Genomic DNA, 16,699 nt, shown 5'->3' with positions numbered 1-16,699 from the left:
CACTGAGTGCCATGACCTGGTAAATGGACTGGAGTTGGACCAAGGGTTGGACTTGATGATCTCGGAGGTCTTTTCCAACCCAGTCGAGTCTATGATTCTATGATTAAATCTGCTTAGGTTCGGGTGGGAATGCCCAGTACCTCCCCCAGGGTGAGGAGTTCCACAGTGGGTGATTTACTCTGTGAGTCATGGGGTATTTTTGGAATCATGGGATGTTTTTGGTGATGGCCCATTAGCAGACATGAACCCCTCAGGCTGGGTGTGAAGGTGCTAATGCCTCCTCAGAGGGGAGTTTATCACACAATGGTGTGAAAACAAGGAAACATTTCCCTGTTTCCCAGGGTTCCCTAACACCCAGCTTGCAGCCTGAGGGGTCAGGTGTGCCCTGGGCAGCTGCTGCACATGATCCAATGTTAACAGTTCATGAGAAATGAATAGAGGGTTTAGAATACACAGCTTTGGTCACACCCACACAATGATAAACTGGTCCCAGCTGCTGAACTAGGACAAATGGAATTAACCCTAGTGATTAAATTTCAGTGAAAAGACATCTCAACACTTAAACCCATCAACCACAAAATACTCCACAAAACCTCAAGCTCCCAGCTTTCCCCCTCAAGAAACAAAACAACCTAATACTCAGTTGATGATTTATTGCTTAATAATGCAGACCTAAATTTGCTTGTGAGATCCTAAGGCTATGTTGTGTAGTATTTACTGAAGGGTACAGATATTATTAATAGAAAAAACTCTGATAATAAACATGCTCTCTCTGTCAAATCTGTGTGGCAAAGGCAGTAAATATGTGGGATAAAACGTGGGAAAAGATGAAGTAAATAGTGAAATGCAGAGTTGACCAAATTAATACACAACTGGAAAGCCACACACTGTAGTAGAACATTATGAAATTTATTTTAACAGAAGATTTTTAAGAATACAGAATGTCAGTCAAGTGACACTGTGATCATATCTAACAAACTTCTTTTGGTTGGTTTTAAAAGCCTTCTGAAGAATAACTTCAGAAGTAATTGGTGTAAATTGTGTTCTTAATTACACCGAATTTCACTGAAGTGGATTTTAACAAGGGAAAGCTTTGAGTTTTATTCTGAGAGAAAGTGTTTTCAGTAAAGCTGAAAAGCCTTTATACACTGATTACTTTTAACTTTCTCATGTGGTTTTGAAAAGCATGTTTCATTGAGTAGTGCTCCCCAGCAAGCTTTCTGTTTGTTTGTGGGTTGTTTGCTTAATTGTGTATGTGTGTGTGTGTGTTTGTTTTAATAGTGTTTTTATTTCTTCTTGAAAAAGGGATATGGATTGAAGATCTGCTTTTGATACATGTACTGAGTTATGATGTGTATTTCTCAGGTCCTCTGTTGCTGAGAGTAGAAGTTCTATTACTAACCTCGTTGGTGTTTTAAAGAATTACCTCCTCCCATCGTTATCTGCCTAACGCACCTTTGTTTTGTTACTGTTTGTCCTCATAGGTGCGCTTAGACCATAATGGGAAATTTTATAATGCTCATATTCAAGAAGTTCGTTCAGATAATGGGCCAGTTGTTGTATTTGTAGAAGAGCTTGGAGCAAAGTAAGTGCTTAATCTCTTTTGGAAAAGACCACCAAGCTGCACAAAGCATTACTTTAGTTCAGAGCGAATTTCAGCCTCTGAAGTGTGTCTGCTTCCTCACTCGAAGCAGCACTGCCACAAGATGGTGAAGAGAACAGCATACTAAATGAAAAAGAGAAAAATGGATTGCCACTAAACTTCATTCTGTAGTGCTAGGTAGTCTGGGTATTGCTTGCAGAGTAAAACAGTAACTATGTTAGTGGTATTTCAGTTTTTTGCAGAAGATTCAATCCTAAAGACCAGCCTAATAGAGTGTTTCTTGTTGTACTTAAATTTGCAGAAATCTAGCATTTAATTATTTTCTTTCTAAAAGGCCCATCAAAGCACTGATGGTTCAGTACCTCTGCCTGATTTCATATAGAGTGCCAAGTTGCTGTTTAGATCAGCATCATCTTTGCCTTGCCCTGGGACAAATTAAGTGTTTACAGTTGTTCTTGGGAGTGAGGATATTTGATGGTTTTGGTAATGTGGAGTCGGGGGTTTTTGTTTATTGGGGTATTTTTTGGGTAGTGTGGGAGGCAGTTTGACACATCCTGAGCTCTGCTGCAAGTTCTGTGACTTCTGGGGAGAAGAAAAGGAAGACAACCCCACAATTGAAACCCTTTTTAAACTGAAATGTAATCTGATTTGAATGTCTTCCTCTCAAATTATGTCAACAGTTACTTGGGCATCCTACAGCATTCCCAATGGAAAATGCAGTAGTTGCTCTGGGATGTACACCACCAGTATAATGTGTTTCTATCTTGGCATCTACTGCAATGTTTGTATTAAATTTTTATCTGAGTATATTGCTTTTTCTGATCATTCTCCTTTTCTGCCTGCCCTGAAGACATTATAATACGCACATCACAAAAGGCTGATAATTCTGTACTGGATAAGTTTGCATCAGCTTACTGGTTTTATGTAAAAGTAAAAAGGAAAAAAACAAAAAAAGGTTTGCTTTTCTACACATTACTTGAGAGTAATCATAAAGGTAAAGGACTTGGAATGCAATGTTCTCAAAAATGAGATCTTTCAGTCTTAGGAAACACGAGATATTAACTTATGCAAGCCCCAGTCTGGTCTTTAAGATATTTTTCCCTCTATAATTCCTTGTTTTGTAGGCATGCTGTCTCACTGAAGAGCCTTAAACCTCTTCCACAGACCTCTCCTATGGAGGGCTGGAACACTGTGCCAGGGAAGAAGATAAAAAAGTTTTTCCCAACGTGGGGGCAGAATGCTCAGCCCGGTAGGATTGTACCTGTCATTGTGTGGCAGAATCTTCTCTGTCATATGTTTTATCCCAAAGAGCTTTAAAAAATGATTTAAAACATCTTATCTGTTTTCACACTTATGACAGATGCAGAGTGCAGAGGGCCAAAGGGTCAGAGCAAGTCAATAAAACCCCAGTCAGCACTACCTCCTCGACTTCAGCATACTGTGGGAACTAGGCAGCATCAGTTCTTAAGTTCTGGACCCCAACCTCATCAGACCTCAACTGAGCAAAAACCTCCAGGCAGGAATCCTTCCCAGTCTGTAAGGTAAAACTGCAGCTAATGTATTCCTTAGCTTCCTGAAGCCCAGGTGCTGCTTCAGATGGTTCCATCATGCCCTTCTGCAACATGTTGCCATTGAATTCTTAAGAACTGTTCCAAGTCCTTAAGAATACACACAAGCTTGGGAAAAATAATTCTTTTTCTTCTTTCATGGCAGCTTATCCCCCTTGGAAGCACTGTACAAAACTGCATTTTTTATTGGAAAGTGGGTGTTAGTTTTTGGTTTTTCTTTTTGGTTGGAGCTGAACTAATGTTCCATGTAGTGCTTCTTGGGCATGGCAAAAATATTATGTCAGTTTGTGCTGAGCATATCAGAGGGAACTGCTTCAAGGTATGAGTGATCATTTTGAAGGAGACTGAGAAGACCATTTTGCCTGCATTTGTTGGTAGTGATGTTTTAATACATTGGGCTGCTGTAGCAGAGTTTCTGATTCCATCATTGCTACTTTTCTGTACCAAAGTTTCTTCTATACTTGGCTACCAAACCCAAACACTTTGTGGTCTATTCTGCCACTCTTCATATCATTAACTTCTTGTGGAAACAATGGAGCTGAGGGTCTTTGGAGTCTGCCACATGCAATGTTTTAAGGACATTTTTCCTTCACCTGTAACCTGAATTAATGAGTATCCTAAAATGTTAAGTAATTCAGAAAGCTGAAAGAGTGATGTTAATTTTGTGTAGTGATGCTTCAGACATTGAAAATTCAAAATGCGTTTTTACCTTTTGTAGTTGTGTTTACAGCAGCCTTCTTCCCCAACTTTCTCTTGCATGTTCATCAGTAGCATATGGGGGATGCTCAGTTCTCAGCTGGCACAGAAATGGGTTCGATCTCTTTATGTGGACATTTGGTTTTAGCTACAATCCTAGTAATTAACATTAGTTATAAAGTCTCTCAAAATTGTATTAAACTGAATTGTGGACAAAATCATTTCTTTCCCCTCCTTAAATTTTATGCATGGAGTAACCTGCAGTTGGTAGAAAGGGATCTGGTATACATGGAATCACGTAAGCAATGCTATACAATTATCTTCTTTGTTCCTTCTAAACCATGAGTTTGTGTTGTGTTTGCCACTGGTGAGTTTCTGTGTCTAAGTGGTGCTGCTTCATGTTTCCCTGTACAGGAAAGCAGAGCGGGAGCGAGCTGAGGATCTGACCCCTGGCAGCAGAGATTGTAACTACTTTGGGCTGTCCCCAGAGGAGCGCAGGGAGAAGCAGGCCATCGAGGAGTCTCGTTCCCTCTATGAGATCCAGCAGCGGGATGAACAGGCTTTTCCTGCTCTCTGCAATGTATGCCTCTTTTCATTGCAATTAATAGAGCGTTTGCCATACTCACCATTGAACCTTTACTTACTGGTTTGCTGGCCTTGAATTACCCTGCCAGTCAAAGATTACTGCAAGGTTATTTGCTTTGCACTCTCTTTCTTCAAAGAAATAGGGGAATCTACAATGCTTTATATATTAAAGATAAGAAATATGTGTAGTAGTTTCCCCTGGACATAATTAACATCCACCATACACCGTTCTTTTTCTAAGCATGTAAATATGGTAGACATGAGCTGCTGAAGCTGTAGGCTTCGTTCTTCATGTTCCTCCTGTGTTTGGGAGACTTTGCACTCCCTCACAGTTACTTGAATGTTGTCTTTTTCTTGTATGACAGGATCAAAGTTCAAGGTGAAGACAAGACTTGTTCTGAAGTACAGTTCAGTTTAGCTGAGAAATAGCTGAGCAAAATGGCACCAAGTCCCACAGTATCAGTGACTAGGAGATTGTTTACAATATGTTTTACATAAAACCTGTTTTAATTATAAATGAGTCTTTTTTTTCTTTAGCCTGAGGACTTTTTGTTATGAGAACTTGCCTGGTCTCCTGAGCAGTGCAAATGCTTTGTCAGCCTTGCTGCTCTTCTGTTGTGGAGCTCAGCAGGCTCCAGTGGACTTGACCAAGTCTGAGGGAAGGATGTAGCCTTTAGATTTTTCAGAGCTGACTTTATTGATGCAATTTTTAATGAAAGTGGATTGAGTCGCAGTACATCCAGAGAAGTGAGCAGATCCTGTGGGTAAAGAGCTATTCTCTAGATAGGTTTATCCTAGAGAAGTGTGGGGCTTCTTTCATTTAAATGCGAGAGCAAACGGGAGCAAAAAAGAGACTGGGAAGAACGAGTAGATGAGAGACTAAATCCTAAGGGCCAGAGGTTTTTCTCTCTCTCTCTGAGCTACAACAGTTTGCTGCAGTTGCTCACCTGCAGGAGAAGGCTGTGCTTTTTAAGTGGATTATTGTCTGAGTGAAACAGTTTTTGTCATGTAAGGTAATGACATGAATGCTTTTAAAGGACACTTGGCAAAATTTAGCAGTGAGTGAAAGTGGATGAAGCTGAGTGATACTGACTAAGACTGCTTCCCCCTGCTGCCTGTTGCAGACAAAAGGTTGTGTGTTGATGCTGAAGTGTCATTGGATAAATTACATAAATCATGTTTCTGCTTTTGTAAACCCCTTTAGAATCAGTCAGTCTGTCAAGCTGCTACACAGACTATGGATACTTCAAACCAGAAAAAGTTCTCAACTAATGAAAGAAGAAACAGCAAGTGGACAGCAGAGGTGGAAGAGCAGCAGAAGGAAAAAGGTAAAAATAGATGGCTTTAGTTCAAGGTGTTTTTTTGTTTATTTGTTTGCTTGGTTTTTTTACCAGCCTCAGAATTTATTGAAAATGGGGCATCTGTTCAGGCACTGAGGGGAAAGCCATCATAAATCACAGTGCCAAACTAAGCTGGGCTCAAGGTAGCAAAGGTGAGCTTTGTGAAGAAAGTACATGTTTTCCTGCTTTGTGAATGTGGCTGAGAGAGCAGGCCCCTTACTGGGACTTTTGTAGTAAATGGGAAGAGGAATAAGAGAAACTAAAAGACTTGTCAGAGCCAGCCTAAATTAGATCCTTTTGAAATTCTAGAGATGTGGCAGAAAGTGACAGTGGGAGGAGCATTAGGAGTGCTTACTGGAATCAGTTAAGAGCATAGCAGGTAAAAGTATTCAGTGTGGCGTGGTTAATGGCACAGAAAGGACAGAAGCTGGTGTACAGAAGAGTTGGAAAAAAACCCTGTTTACAGTAGAAAGATGTGTGGCATGCTCAAAATTTTGTTTGAGTTTTTCCCTCCTCCCAGTCAGTTACAAGACTCTTTAGTTTCTCTTCATAGATTCAAAGCCTTTCGTCATCTGTGAGGAATGGAACATGGCAGTAATAGATGAAAGCTGTAGCTGCCAGGAGGTAGTTAGTAAATCTTTGCTAATTGCAGCAGATATTGTCTGTTGGGATTTTTTAATTTTATGTGAGTTTTAATTTTCTTGTCCTGTCAGCTTTGCCATAACTAAAGACCAGATTTGATCTTGGCTTCTTCCACTTCTCCCCCACCCCTGACTAAATAAAATTCAGACTCCTTTGCATTCTCATAGAAGCTGCTCCTTCCCTCCATTTTTTTGTTTCCTTTTCTGTGGCAGTAGCAGAGTACACATGCTGCTTAGTCCCAAGACATAATGCTTTATAGAACGGTCTCACAAGGACCAATCTTACTTATTTTTCATTCTCCATATGTCCGAAAACTTATTTTACTCGAGAAGTTGTTCCATCAGCAATGCCAAGAAGAACATTCATGCAGAGAAAGCTCTTTACTACAGTGTCATGATGGGTTTGGCTGAAGTGCATGGCATGTCCAGCTTTCTCTGGTTTTTGTGGCAATCAGGATTGCATTGCCCCTTGTGAAATGTGGTTAACAATCCTATGGGAATAAACTGTACTTCCTTCTGAGTATTTAGAGGTTCCTGTTGGTACTTGGAAAATTGGCAGTAATTCTCATAATATTGTTTTTAATTTACAGTGTTGTCTAGTTGTGATGATGCAAATACTTTTAAAAAGTACATACCTATTTAGTGGCTACTATAAAACTTACAGACATGAGTTTGATTGCCAAGTAGTGGTAACCAGATTTGAACATAAGTCAGAACTTGTACAGATCTTAAATGAAAGATTATGTCACAATTATTTTTTAACACCATTTCCTCCACCAAGTTGTTTGTTGGTGCTTGAGAAATTAAACTTTCTGCAGCAGTCTGAAAACTTTTTAGATCTTTTGAAACACTGAAACCTTCTAAACTGCTCTTTTATTCAGTCAAAAGTAGACAGGACTTTGAGCTTGTGTTACCTTAACACTTGAATACGAAAATGCAGATCAGAACGTTTTCACTTTAAGCAAAGTACAAACTTACATGTGTTTCATTAGGAGCAATTTAGGATGAATGATAATATGTTTAAAGGGACAGTTATGTTTCATTCCTGCTTCCCTCAAGGATCACTGAAATGGGTAACAAACATCAGTAAAAACCTCCTTCCTCTAGAGCTTGGAAAACCCTGATTGAAATAGCTGCTCAGTTAACTGCCCCAACAACTGTTTGTTTTAGGATGCTTTGATCTTTGATAAAAATAGAAGTTTAAGTTTTCTGTAGTAATATGTGCTGAGGTACAGGTTTGGTTTTAAAAGTTTAATTTTGGAAAGACAAACTTTAACTGGCTTAAGTTGTGATAGCCGTAAGTGGTGTAATGGTTCATTTACTAGGTTATGTCTTGGTGTTGCAGAGTCAAATTCCAGGCAGATCCACTTAAGTCAGAAGCTTGAGCCAAATTCATCTGAGGTAATCTTAAAGAAAAGACCAAATTTTTTTTTTAATGTTATTGCTTCTCTGATACATGATTAGCAGAGCAATAGCTTCCTTTAGAGCTGTGATTGCTGCTGCTGCTTTATAGCTTTTAAAGAAATACTCCTATGTTTGGAGGCTTGTATTTCTGTCAGCTTTCCTCAGCCCCTGTAACCCATAATTGTAGTCTTTCTCTGCAATCTGAGTTCACAAATCTGGGCTGTCAAGAGAATTTACAAATCTGGATTTGTAATTGCTTAGTACAGTCTGTACTTTCAGTATAATGGGACCACAGAAGATATGTTTGCTAATAGCTCCTGTGCTAACAGACCATGAGCTCTGAAGTTCAGTGAAGATTTGTGGCCCCTTGTTGGCTTTTAACCTTTGCTGTCCTTTCAATGAGCCAAATGTTGTACTAGTGTAATAGTGATTGGGTGCTTAGCCCACTTTGTATGGAGTGTGGTTTACTGTTTTTGAATAACTCTTTGTAAAGTTAATCTTACTGTTAGACTAGCTGTGTCTGTTGTTTCTAACTTTGCTTTAGAAGAATAGTCAAGATGAGAGTTATCCAAAAGCTTCATCTCCTTTGGAACAAGTAAAAATAGATTCTGCGTTTCTTGCCGAGCAAGTAAGAAATGTTTGTTTGATTTCAAAGTTTTCCAGTCAGGAGACTTCAGACAAAGGGGAGCTTCATCACAGCCACGTATGTATTGCAGTACTGGCTTTTAATCATTTCTCTGGTGATAATGCTGAAATTTCGTATTTACAGTTAGGAATCTGTTATGTCCAACATATTGTAGAAGGACAACCTTTGCTAGAAAAGTAAAAGTATATCTGATCTCTTCTTAGAGGGTTTATGTCATATCTGTTACAAAGCTAACTGTGCTTTTCACTTTAAATTCTTTACCTTCGCCTTTTCAGGTTTCTCCAAGGTTGTTGGTAATGGTTTGTGAGGGTGGCTTTTCTTTTGGGTGGGAGATACTTAAATGTAATGCTCGTGGAGGTGGTTGTAGCCCTGATGGCTGGCTGTGGTACAGGCATGTTCTGGAAGGAACTCGGAACTCAGGTCTCTTGATACATTTACATGTTAATACTTTGGTGATGGTGGTAGTCTGGGTAATACCGAGTCCTCAGTTTTGGTAAAGTCAGATGTACTGGGGGTTGCCAACAATGGTGTGATGGAGAATAATGTGATTTCTTTGTTTTTATAGAACCTGACAGAATGCTTACCAAGCATAACTCCAACACCCTCACCTGTCTTCTCTGAGGTGCATTTACCTCCACCAGTGCCTTCTGTACCAGCCATCGTGCCAGCTTGGCCAAGTGAGCCAACAAGCTATGGACCAGCAGGTTTGAGGAAATATTAACTACATCAAAAACTAATAACCCTGAAAAATACTTTAACTGTCTTACTAAATTGAAGATGCCTTCGGGAGACAGTCTCATATAATTTCAAATTCAAAAGACAGTCATTCATAGGAATATAGCTTCTCACTGCTGACAGGTGGTGAGAGTCCTGTTAGGTCTTGGATTGCCTGCTTGAACGTGGAAGAGGGATGTGGACTCAATTGTCCATTTTTCCTCTGAGTGGGATAGCATTGAGTTTTGAGGATCTGCTTAAGGCAGAGCATATTGTGAGCATGTTGAAGCTTGATACATGTTTGTGCTCTGTGTCCCATGTAATGAGCTCCTGTGTTGACTAAGGACTCAGCTCGGGGCTTGTCTGTCTGGAACTAATGAGATCCAGTTGGACATGAGCTGCAAAGCCAGTATAATGTTTTTTTTGTGCTGTGCATATCTTTTGGTATGTGGAATTAGCTTAGATTTAGTATTGCTCATTAGATCAGGTGCTGTATTTTCTGTCACACTGCTGTGTTTCTGTACAAGGCCTACCTTTCAGATCAGCATACTTCATTCACATGATACAGTAATAACCCTGTTATACTTGACTGTGTCTGTGGCAGAAGATGCGTAGCCCAGTTAATCTGAGCTCAGATTCAGAGTTTACTGTAAATGACTAGTCAGACTGAGAACTTCAGGGATTCACATATAACTTGCAGTTCCTCCATTTTTTCCCCTTCCTGTTCCTTTCTGGCATTTGTAATTTTAAAAATAAATATGGAAGCAGTTCAGCTATTTCTGGAAAGCTTAGATTACCTGTTTAATTCTTTCTGATAATTGTTCTCTGCATTTTGAAGCTTGCTTTTCTGCTGTCATTTTGGCTTGTGTCTTGGTTTATATATATCTATCTATATGTGTATGTTGGGGTTTTTTTCCCCTTTGTAGGTATTCCATCCCAAATACCTGCTTCTTCATTGATGCCAGGACCAGCAGCGGGACCTGACTCTATTGTATCACAGGCTCAGGTAACATCTGCTTCAGTTGCTGGAGTTCCTGTGTGGCTACAAGCAGTTAACCAGCCTTTAATGCCTTTGCCTCAGACTCTGAATCCTTACCAGGATCCACTATACCCTGGATTCCCTCTAAGTGAAAAGGGAGAAAGAGCCGTTGCACCCTCTTACTCCCTGTGCAATACTGGGGAAGACTTACCTAAAGGTGAGAAGGTCTGGATTTTGAACCATATTTCCTAATAGGTTTTCTTTTCTTAAAATATAGATCAAGACTACTTATTTGGTCCTGTTTTCCAGTCTGTGTCAAGAGATCTAACTCTTATGACTCCATGGTTTGAGATACGGGAGGGGATGCTGAATAGAGCCAACATCATGACTTAAGTGATCACACCTGGAAATCTGATACAATCATTTTGTGGTTCTTAGCTTGACCCTAGCTTGAGGTTTTGTGAGTGTAAAGAATTATCTTTGGAGAAGTGCTTCCTGTTACAGGCTTGCTCATGTAATTTAAAAGCTTGGAAGCTGTTGAGCATTTCCTGGGAAAATACAGGTTTTTGCATACTACAAATGCAAGGTATGCCCATAAAGAACATCTCATGTCTGACTGCATGGTGGTGTTTGGTTACTGAACTGTTTCTTTATAAAAGAGAAATGCAGTTCCACAGACTGTTAGAACTGAAATTTAAACTGCAGTTGTACTCCAAATACCTTACTGTGGCAAAAGCCCCCCAGCAACTCAATTGCAGACATGGAAGGAGAAACTTAATACCAGTGTTCTCCACTGAAATGGAACTTTATGCAGGGACTAATTTTTGTATCAGGTGAAATATTTGAGGTCTTCATAACTATTTTTGGTTTTTTTTTCTTTCTAGATAAGAATATTCTTAGATTTTTCTTCAATCTTGGTGTGAAGGTAACTCTTCAAACTTTCTTACGTTTTTGTGTTTGTTACACCATAAAAACCTGTTGTAAATGCTTGGTAGTACTTTGAGTGCAGAAGTTTGGTTGCTGTAGGCTGTACATTTCGAGTCCATCTTTAAATTTGAAATACTTTCTCTTCTGTTAACTGGGTTTCCAGTAGTGGTCCACAGTGCAGTTCAAGTCAACAGAAATCAGCTCTATCTGAACAACAATAGTGAGAGCTCATGGCTTCCAGCTGTGTCAGTACAGCCAGCAGATTGTGCTTTATAAAATCACAGATAAATTGTGAGTGTGGAGATCAGCTCTTTCGGACGCAGGTGCAGGGACTGGGAAAATGCCCTCAAACTCCAACCATGGCAAAGCCACTGTAGCAGAGTTCCCAAGAGCTTTCCTTGGGGACAACTCCCTTAAATAACCTGCATGTTTGTCCATTCTGTTCAGGTTAATGACAACAGTATTTTACTTTTAATCCTTAAACTAATTATAACAGCAGTTGATGTGTATAGGTGCTGCAAATCTGTGGAGTGGTTGAGGAAGAGGCTCATCCAAAAATTCAACATTTTCCATTACTTGGCAAGGACTAATTGTTTGCTTAGTTTCTTCCCTCTTCACATGAGAATGTTCCATTTTAGCTCTTCTGTCAGGCAAATGACTTTGGGTAAGGTGCTGAGCACACTTGGCTTATTCCATATGACTTTGTCCATAGAAACAATTCTTTGCTGTAGGGCAGGGAAAAGGTTCAGCACAGTTTACACTGTAAATCTGATAACTGTGCCTAGTACCAGTCTCTTTGCTCAACAGAAAATCCCTAAGGCATTAATTAGCAAGTGTCACTGCAATGTATTTAAACAGCATGTGTTTCATAAGCAGACATATGTTTGAGACTCTCCTTACTGGTACTTTGGATTATCTGGGATCTGCTCTGTCGCTTTGGTGCTCCAGCACCATCTGCTGGTCCCAGCACCGCGTTTTGGCAGCTGTGCTCTTCTGCTGCTGTCACAGGGTACAATAGACCCAGGAACTTTCTGCCCTTCTCTGCTGCCCTGGTCCCAGATCCTGCCCTGCTGTTACCCACACCCTTCCAGCTGCATATTCAGAGGGAATGGACTATTCCCATGGAAAGGAGCTCTGGGTAGGATTTTTTAGGATATATTACTCCAGCAACTGTTTCTACAGATGCCAGTTCATTAGCGTGGAAAGTAGAGAAAAGGCAAGGGGTTGCCACCTGAGGTGGACAACTTCAGTGTAGTGAACGTGGCTCGTGTTCACTGCCAGCTCAGGAGAGGTTGCTGCTCAAAGGGCTGTGTGTCCATTCCCACCACCAGCTGGAAGGTGCATTGGATATTCTAGTAGAACCTACCCCCTGACTTTACAGGAGGGCTGAGAAAGCTGATCTGTGGGTTGTGCGTGGATATATATGGATTTCTATCTACAAATTGTCCTTAGGGAAATGATCAAACTTTGTGTCTCAGTGTAGTTTTTTTTTTCTAAGTCAAAAGATATGCATGGTATGACCTCTTATTGTTTTGATTATTATCCCTTAGAATTTTTAAATCAGACTGGTAGAATGAATTGCCAATTAGTAAGTGTGATTCTGGAAAATTAATTTGAAATGTTTGTCTTCAAAGCTGAAGCTTGACTTAATAGCATTGTATGTTGAACTATAATAGAAATTATTACTAAGTTTTCTTACTGGTCATAACTGTTGCCCATTTCAACGGCATTTGGAAGGAATCAAAAAATAAGAACACCACACTAGAGTCCTAAAAGTTAGAATTGAGGGCAGTCACTGTAAATAATATTAACTTTTATTTCCTAGAATTAGTTTCAAAATGGTAAATGACTGGTGTGATTCTATGTCTGTCTGAACATTTTAGAAGACCAAATAATTGATTTTCCTAATTATTTTTCCCCTGCTGTCTTGCAGGCATACAGTTGTCCCATGTGGGCACCCCATTCTTACTTGTACCCCCTGCACCAGGCCTATTTAGCTGCTTGTAGGATGTACCCAAACGTGTCCCTCCCTGTGTACCCGCACAGCCCCTGGTTCCAGGAGGCTCCACCGGCTCAGAACGAAAGCGAAACTGCGCGACCGAACAGGCACTTCGGTGTTCAGAGCGAGGCCAGATCCAATGGTCAGATCCCACAGGTTGACAGCAGATCTCCATCACTGCCTCTGATTATACCTACAGCTCAGGTGACAGAAAGTCAAGGACAGGTCTGTGTAGAAACGGAGAATCCAGCACAAGCTCTTCATGCAAACTATGAGGAGTCCCTGAGAGGGAAAAATATGTTCCCACAGCCACCCTTTGGACACAATCACTTTCTAGGAGCTGTTCCAATAGCACCTCATTTCTTTCCTCACTTTTGGTATGGGTACCCAGTTCAGGGTTTCATTGAAAATTCAGTAGGGAGACCCAGTGTTGTCATGTCACCTGAGGACAAAGAGGCAGCAGCCGGCACCTCTGCCAACATGTACGTGGGCAAAGAAAGCAGCCCTCCGGTGCCTGGAGTGAACTGTGCAGAGCAGCTCCAGAAGACCAACAGCAGCAGCGGCACCAACACTGTCCCTTTCCCTGTGGCTGGTCCAGGCAGCCAGTGCAGTGCCCCAAAAGATACTTCAGTGAGGGCACCTCAGCTGGAGCAAACCTGCCCTCTGGCTGCTCCCAAGCAGAAAACATCTGGGCAGCAGCAGCACAGTGCTCCACAAACACAGGGGACGGAGAGGCAGCCGGCAGCGCCCGCCTCTCAGCCACTGCTGTCAGAGCCACCAAAAAGTGAGCTGAAAAACAGCATTCCCAGCCGCAAGGAGAAGACTGGCAAAGGTAGAGATTCCAAGGGTGCTGCTAATCTGCAGACGGAAAGCAGGGCACAGAGAATGAGGGAAGAGAGCTCCGAGGATGAGAATGAAGTTTCTGACATGCTGAGGAGTGGTAGATCCAAACAGTTCTATAACCAAACTTATGGAGGAGGCAGAAGGCCTAGACTTGAGAGAGGTTATTCCAGCAGAGGAGGATACCAGTTCCAAAGAAACGAGGAGGCCTGGAAAGGACCACCCGGCAGAAGCAGAGATGACAGCTACCAGTATCAGCGGAACTTCAGAGGGCAGCCATATAGGAACGACAGGAGAAGGGCAACACTGGGAGATAATCAGAGGGGGCAGCAAGCATAGAGTGAGTGGATAATTCAAAAATTTAAAATGCAAAATGTAATTTGAAGTAGCAGTTAAAAATCTTAATTTCTCTTTAGTGAAGTTCAAGGATATGTTTCACTTTTGGCAAGTAAAGACTCGGAGAACTTAAGTCCAACCATAGGGTTTTTGGGGGGGATCTTAGAGTTTGTTTGGCTTAGCAGTTTTTCCTCAATGTCAAATTAGAAAAAAACCAATGTAAGTTTAGCATTTCATAATTTCTTCCCCACAAAGGTTTGCGTTTGTGATAGAAGATGGGTATGTACTTTTACTAGAGTGACAAATTCTAGCATTTGACATGATTCTAAAATTGATGATAACATTGCACCAAATATAAATCTATATTTTATCATACAATGCCTTAGTTCTGAACTGAGCTAAAGGAATTCTCAGCCTACTGCACTGTTGTCTCTGATATGCTTCCAACCCAAAGGCCTTTCATCTCAAAAAGAAAAAATCTCTGTCAAACTTGAATGTTTCTCTTGTGTGTTACACGTATGGGAGCCAGCTAACCCTGTGTCTTAGGTATGTTGTATATAGTTCTTTTCATAATCATAGGGTATATTTTTGAAATTTAAAAAGCATTTATTTGATGAAATCAAAATCAAGACAAGCAGTCAAGAATACCTGTGTATGAACTGATAAGAATGGCTGTTTCCACCGTGAATTCTTAATGCTGGTGTGACTAGAATGGTGCCTATGCCAACTGAATAATTACAAAGACAATAAAAATGTAGATGCTATGCATTTCCAAAATAATTCTGCATCTGTTATAATAGCAGAAGTTTTTTTAATGCCACTTTAACACTAATGCACTGACAAATCCTAGATATTTTGTGAGGAGATGCATAAAGTACGTGTTACGTTTTTTTAAGTTTGTACGATTGAGCTACTGTTCAGTATTCCTGTGTTGTTGCACTGTTGATGTTTTGCATGTACAGCTCCTTGCTGGAACTACTTTTAAAAGCAAGGTGGAGAGTCTGTGTGCTCTGCTCTTCCCTACAATTAAGAAGGAAGTGGCTTCTGCCTTATATTTTTACACTGTGTCAGAGTTCTGATGCTGTTTCTTCTGACTCCGATTACGATCTCTGCAGTGTTCCTGTTGCCTTTGCTGTTCGGATGTTCAGCTGTCCAAACCTGGAGAGTGCAGTGTGCACAGTATTCACTCAGCTCTGTTGCTCTGTAAAATTTAACTGTTGTGTATATTTTTATATCTCTGTATACAGTAGTGTAGGTGATGGTACCCCCCTCATTTGTGTCTGAGATTGTGCACCCTTGGTGAGGAAACCAGAGTGATAGTTGTTACATGATAAAGAGTTTGTTTTCAGATGCATGCTATGTATAAACCCCTAATTAAATAAATACTTGTGTTTTCACTTTCTTTCTAAATCATATTTACATTTTTGAACCTGATGCAATGACATTAAATGAACAGTGTTCTCCTGACAGAGCCGCTTGTAGACAGCAGCACAACAGGATGTGTCAAGCTGCAAACAAAGGGGGGATGTAAGCTGGATTTCTAGATTTTATCTGTAGAGGTAGGGGTCACGCTGAAAGCTTTTTGTTTTTTCTTTTTTTAATCTTACCACTTTTCCACTCAGAACTGTATTCAGGACTTCAGAAGAGGCAATCTTCAGTTTTTCAGGTTGAGAACTAAACAAGCACTGAGGGATTTAACAGTTGTTGCCATTGTAGCCCTTTGTTTACCACAACTACTTTCAGAAACTTAAAAGGGGGCTGTTTGTTGTGTTTACTGGTAAATTTTAAACTCTTAACTCCAGTTGTACCCCAGATTTGTCCAGCAGTCACTGAAATAACCATGCTGTACTACAGGAGGCAGTTAATCACAAGCTTTGTGTCAAGAATGAAGGCAGTAACTCTTGCTACAGAAAGCTGTTGGGAAATTACAGTGAAGAGAGGAATAGCAGTAACTGGTAGGGATGTGCTTTTAGAATTTACTTCTGAAAAGTGACTTCAATTATTTCAGCTGGGCCTGTGTCCTGCCTTGCTACTCTAGGACAGGGAAGGAAGATGTCTTTTCTCCTCCTTCACTGCTGATCAAGTAAGTCTCTTTTTTGCTGAAAGAGTTGTAGATTGATCCTTTACTTTGGGCAAGATGTTTTAGGTTGCAGGATCCTACTGGTTAATCTGTGTAGTAATCAGCGTGTATTGAGCTGAGATACAGCTGCAGATATTTGCTAAACCACATCTTTACCTTACCCTAATTAAGACTGAGTAAGAGAAGATGCAGAGCAGAACTCCAGTCCAAAGAGACTTAAATTCTCCAGATGAGTCCAAGTTTTAGTTAGCCTTTGGAAGTTTTTGTGTGAACAAGGTGGTGTAAGGAAGTCCTCATTCCCTGTACTTCCAGAGTACCTCTGCTGGTTTAGTACAGAACAG

General features: G+C 40.6%; 1 protein-coding gene across 6 annotated transcripts in view; it reads left to right on the top strand.

The window, feature by feature from the left end:
• The window catches only part of OTUD4 (OTU deubiquitinase 4), a 32,542-nt gene extending 16,854 nt beyond the window's left edge, over nucleotides 1-15,688 (top strand). For 2 of the 6 annotated variants that reach the window (XM_071555599.1, XM_071555600.1), the window contains 11 exons: nucleotides 1,485-1,585; nucleotides 2,728-2,852; nucleotides 2,964-3,144; nucleotides 4,282-4,447; nucleotides 5,657-5,780; nucleotides 7,779-7,834; nucleotides 8,382-8,540; nucleotides 9,049-9,187; nucleotides 10,124-10,393; nucleotides 11,061-11,101; nucleotides 13,037-15,688. In XM_071555599.1, the coding sequence (XP_071411700.1) occupies nucleotides 1,485-1,585; nucleotides 2,728-2,852; nucleotides 2,964-3,144; nucleotides 4,282-4,447; nucleotides 5,657-5,780; nucleotides 7,779-7,834; nucleotides 8,382-8,540; nucleotides 9,049-9,187; nucleotides 10,124-10,393; nucleotides 11,061-11,101; nucleotides 13,037-14,281 (2,607 nt within the window). In that variant the 3' untranslated portion in view covers nucleotides 14,282-15,688. The remainder of the gene's footprint in view (nucleotides 1-1,484; nucleotides 1,586-2,727; nucleotides 2,853-2,963; nucleotides 3,145-4,281; nucleotides 4,448-5,656; nucleotides 5,781-7,778; nucleotides 7,835-8,381; nucleotides 8,541-9,048; nucleotides 9,188-10,123; nucleotides 10,394-11,060; nucleotides 11,102-13,036) is intronic. The other 4 variants (XM_071555602.1, XM_071555604.1, XM_071555601.1 and 1 more) reach the window with 4 other exon arrangements.
• Nucleotides 15,689-16,699: the final 1,011 nt, after the last annotated feature.

This window comes from Pithys albifrons, chromosome 5, assembly GCF_047495875.1.
Source record: "Pithys albifrons albifrons isolate INPA30051 chromosome 5, PitAlb_v1, whole genome shotgun sequence".
Taxonomy (NCBI): domain Eukaryota; kingdom Metazoa; phylum Chordata; class Aves; order Passeriformes; family Thamnophilidae; genus Pithys; species Pithys albifrons.
The sequence above is the reverse complement of the archived record's forward strand: the minus strand, read 5'-3'. Positions and strand labels throughout refer to the sequence as shown.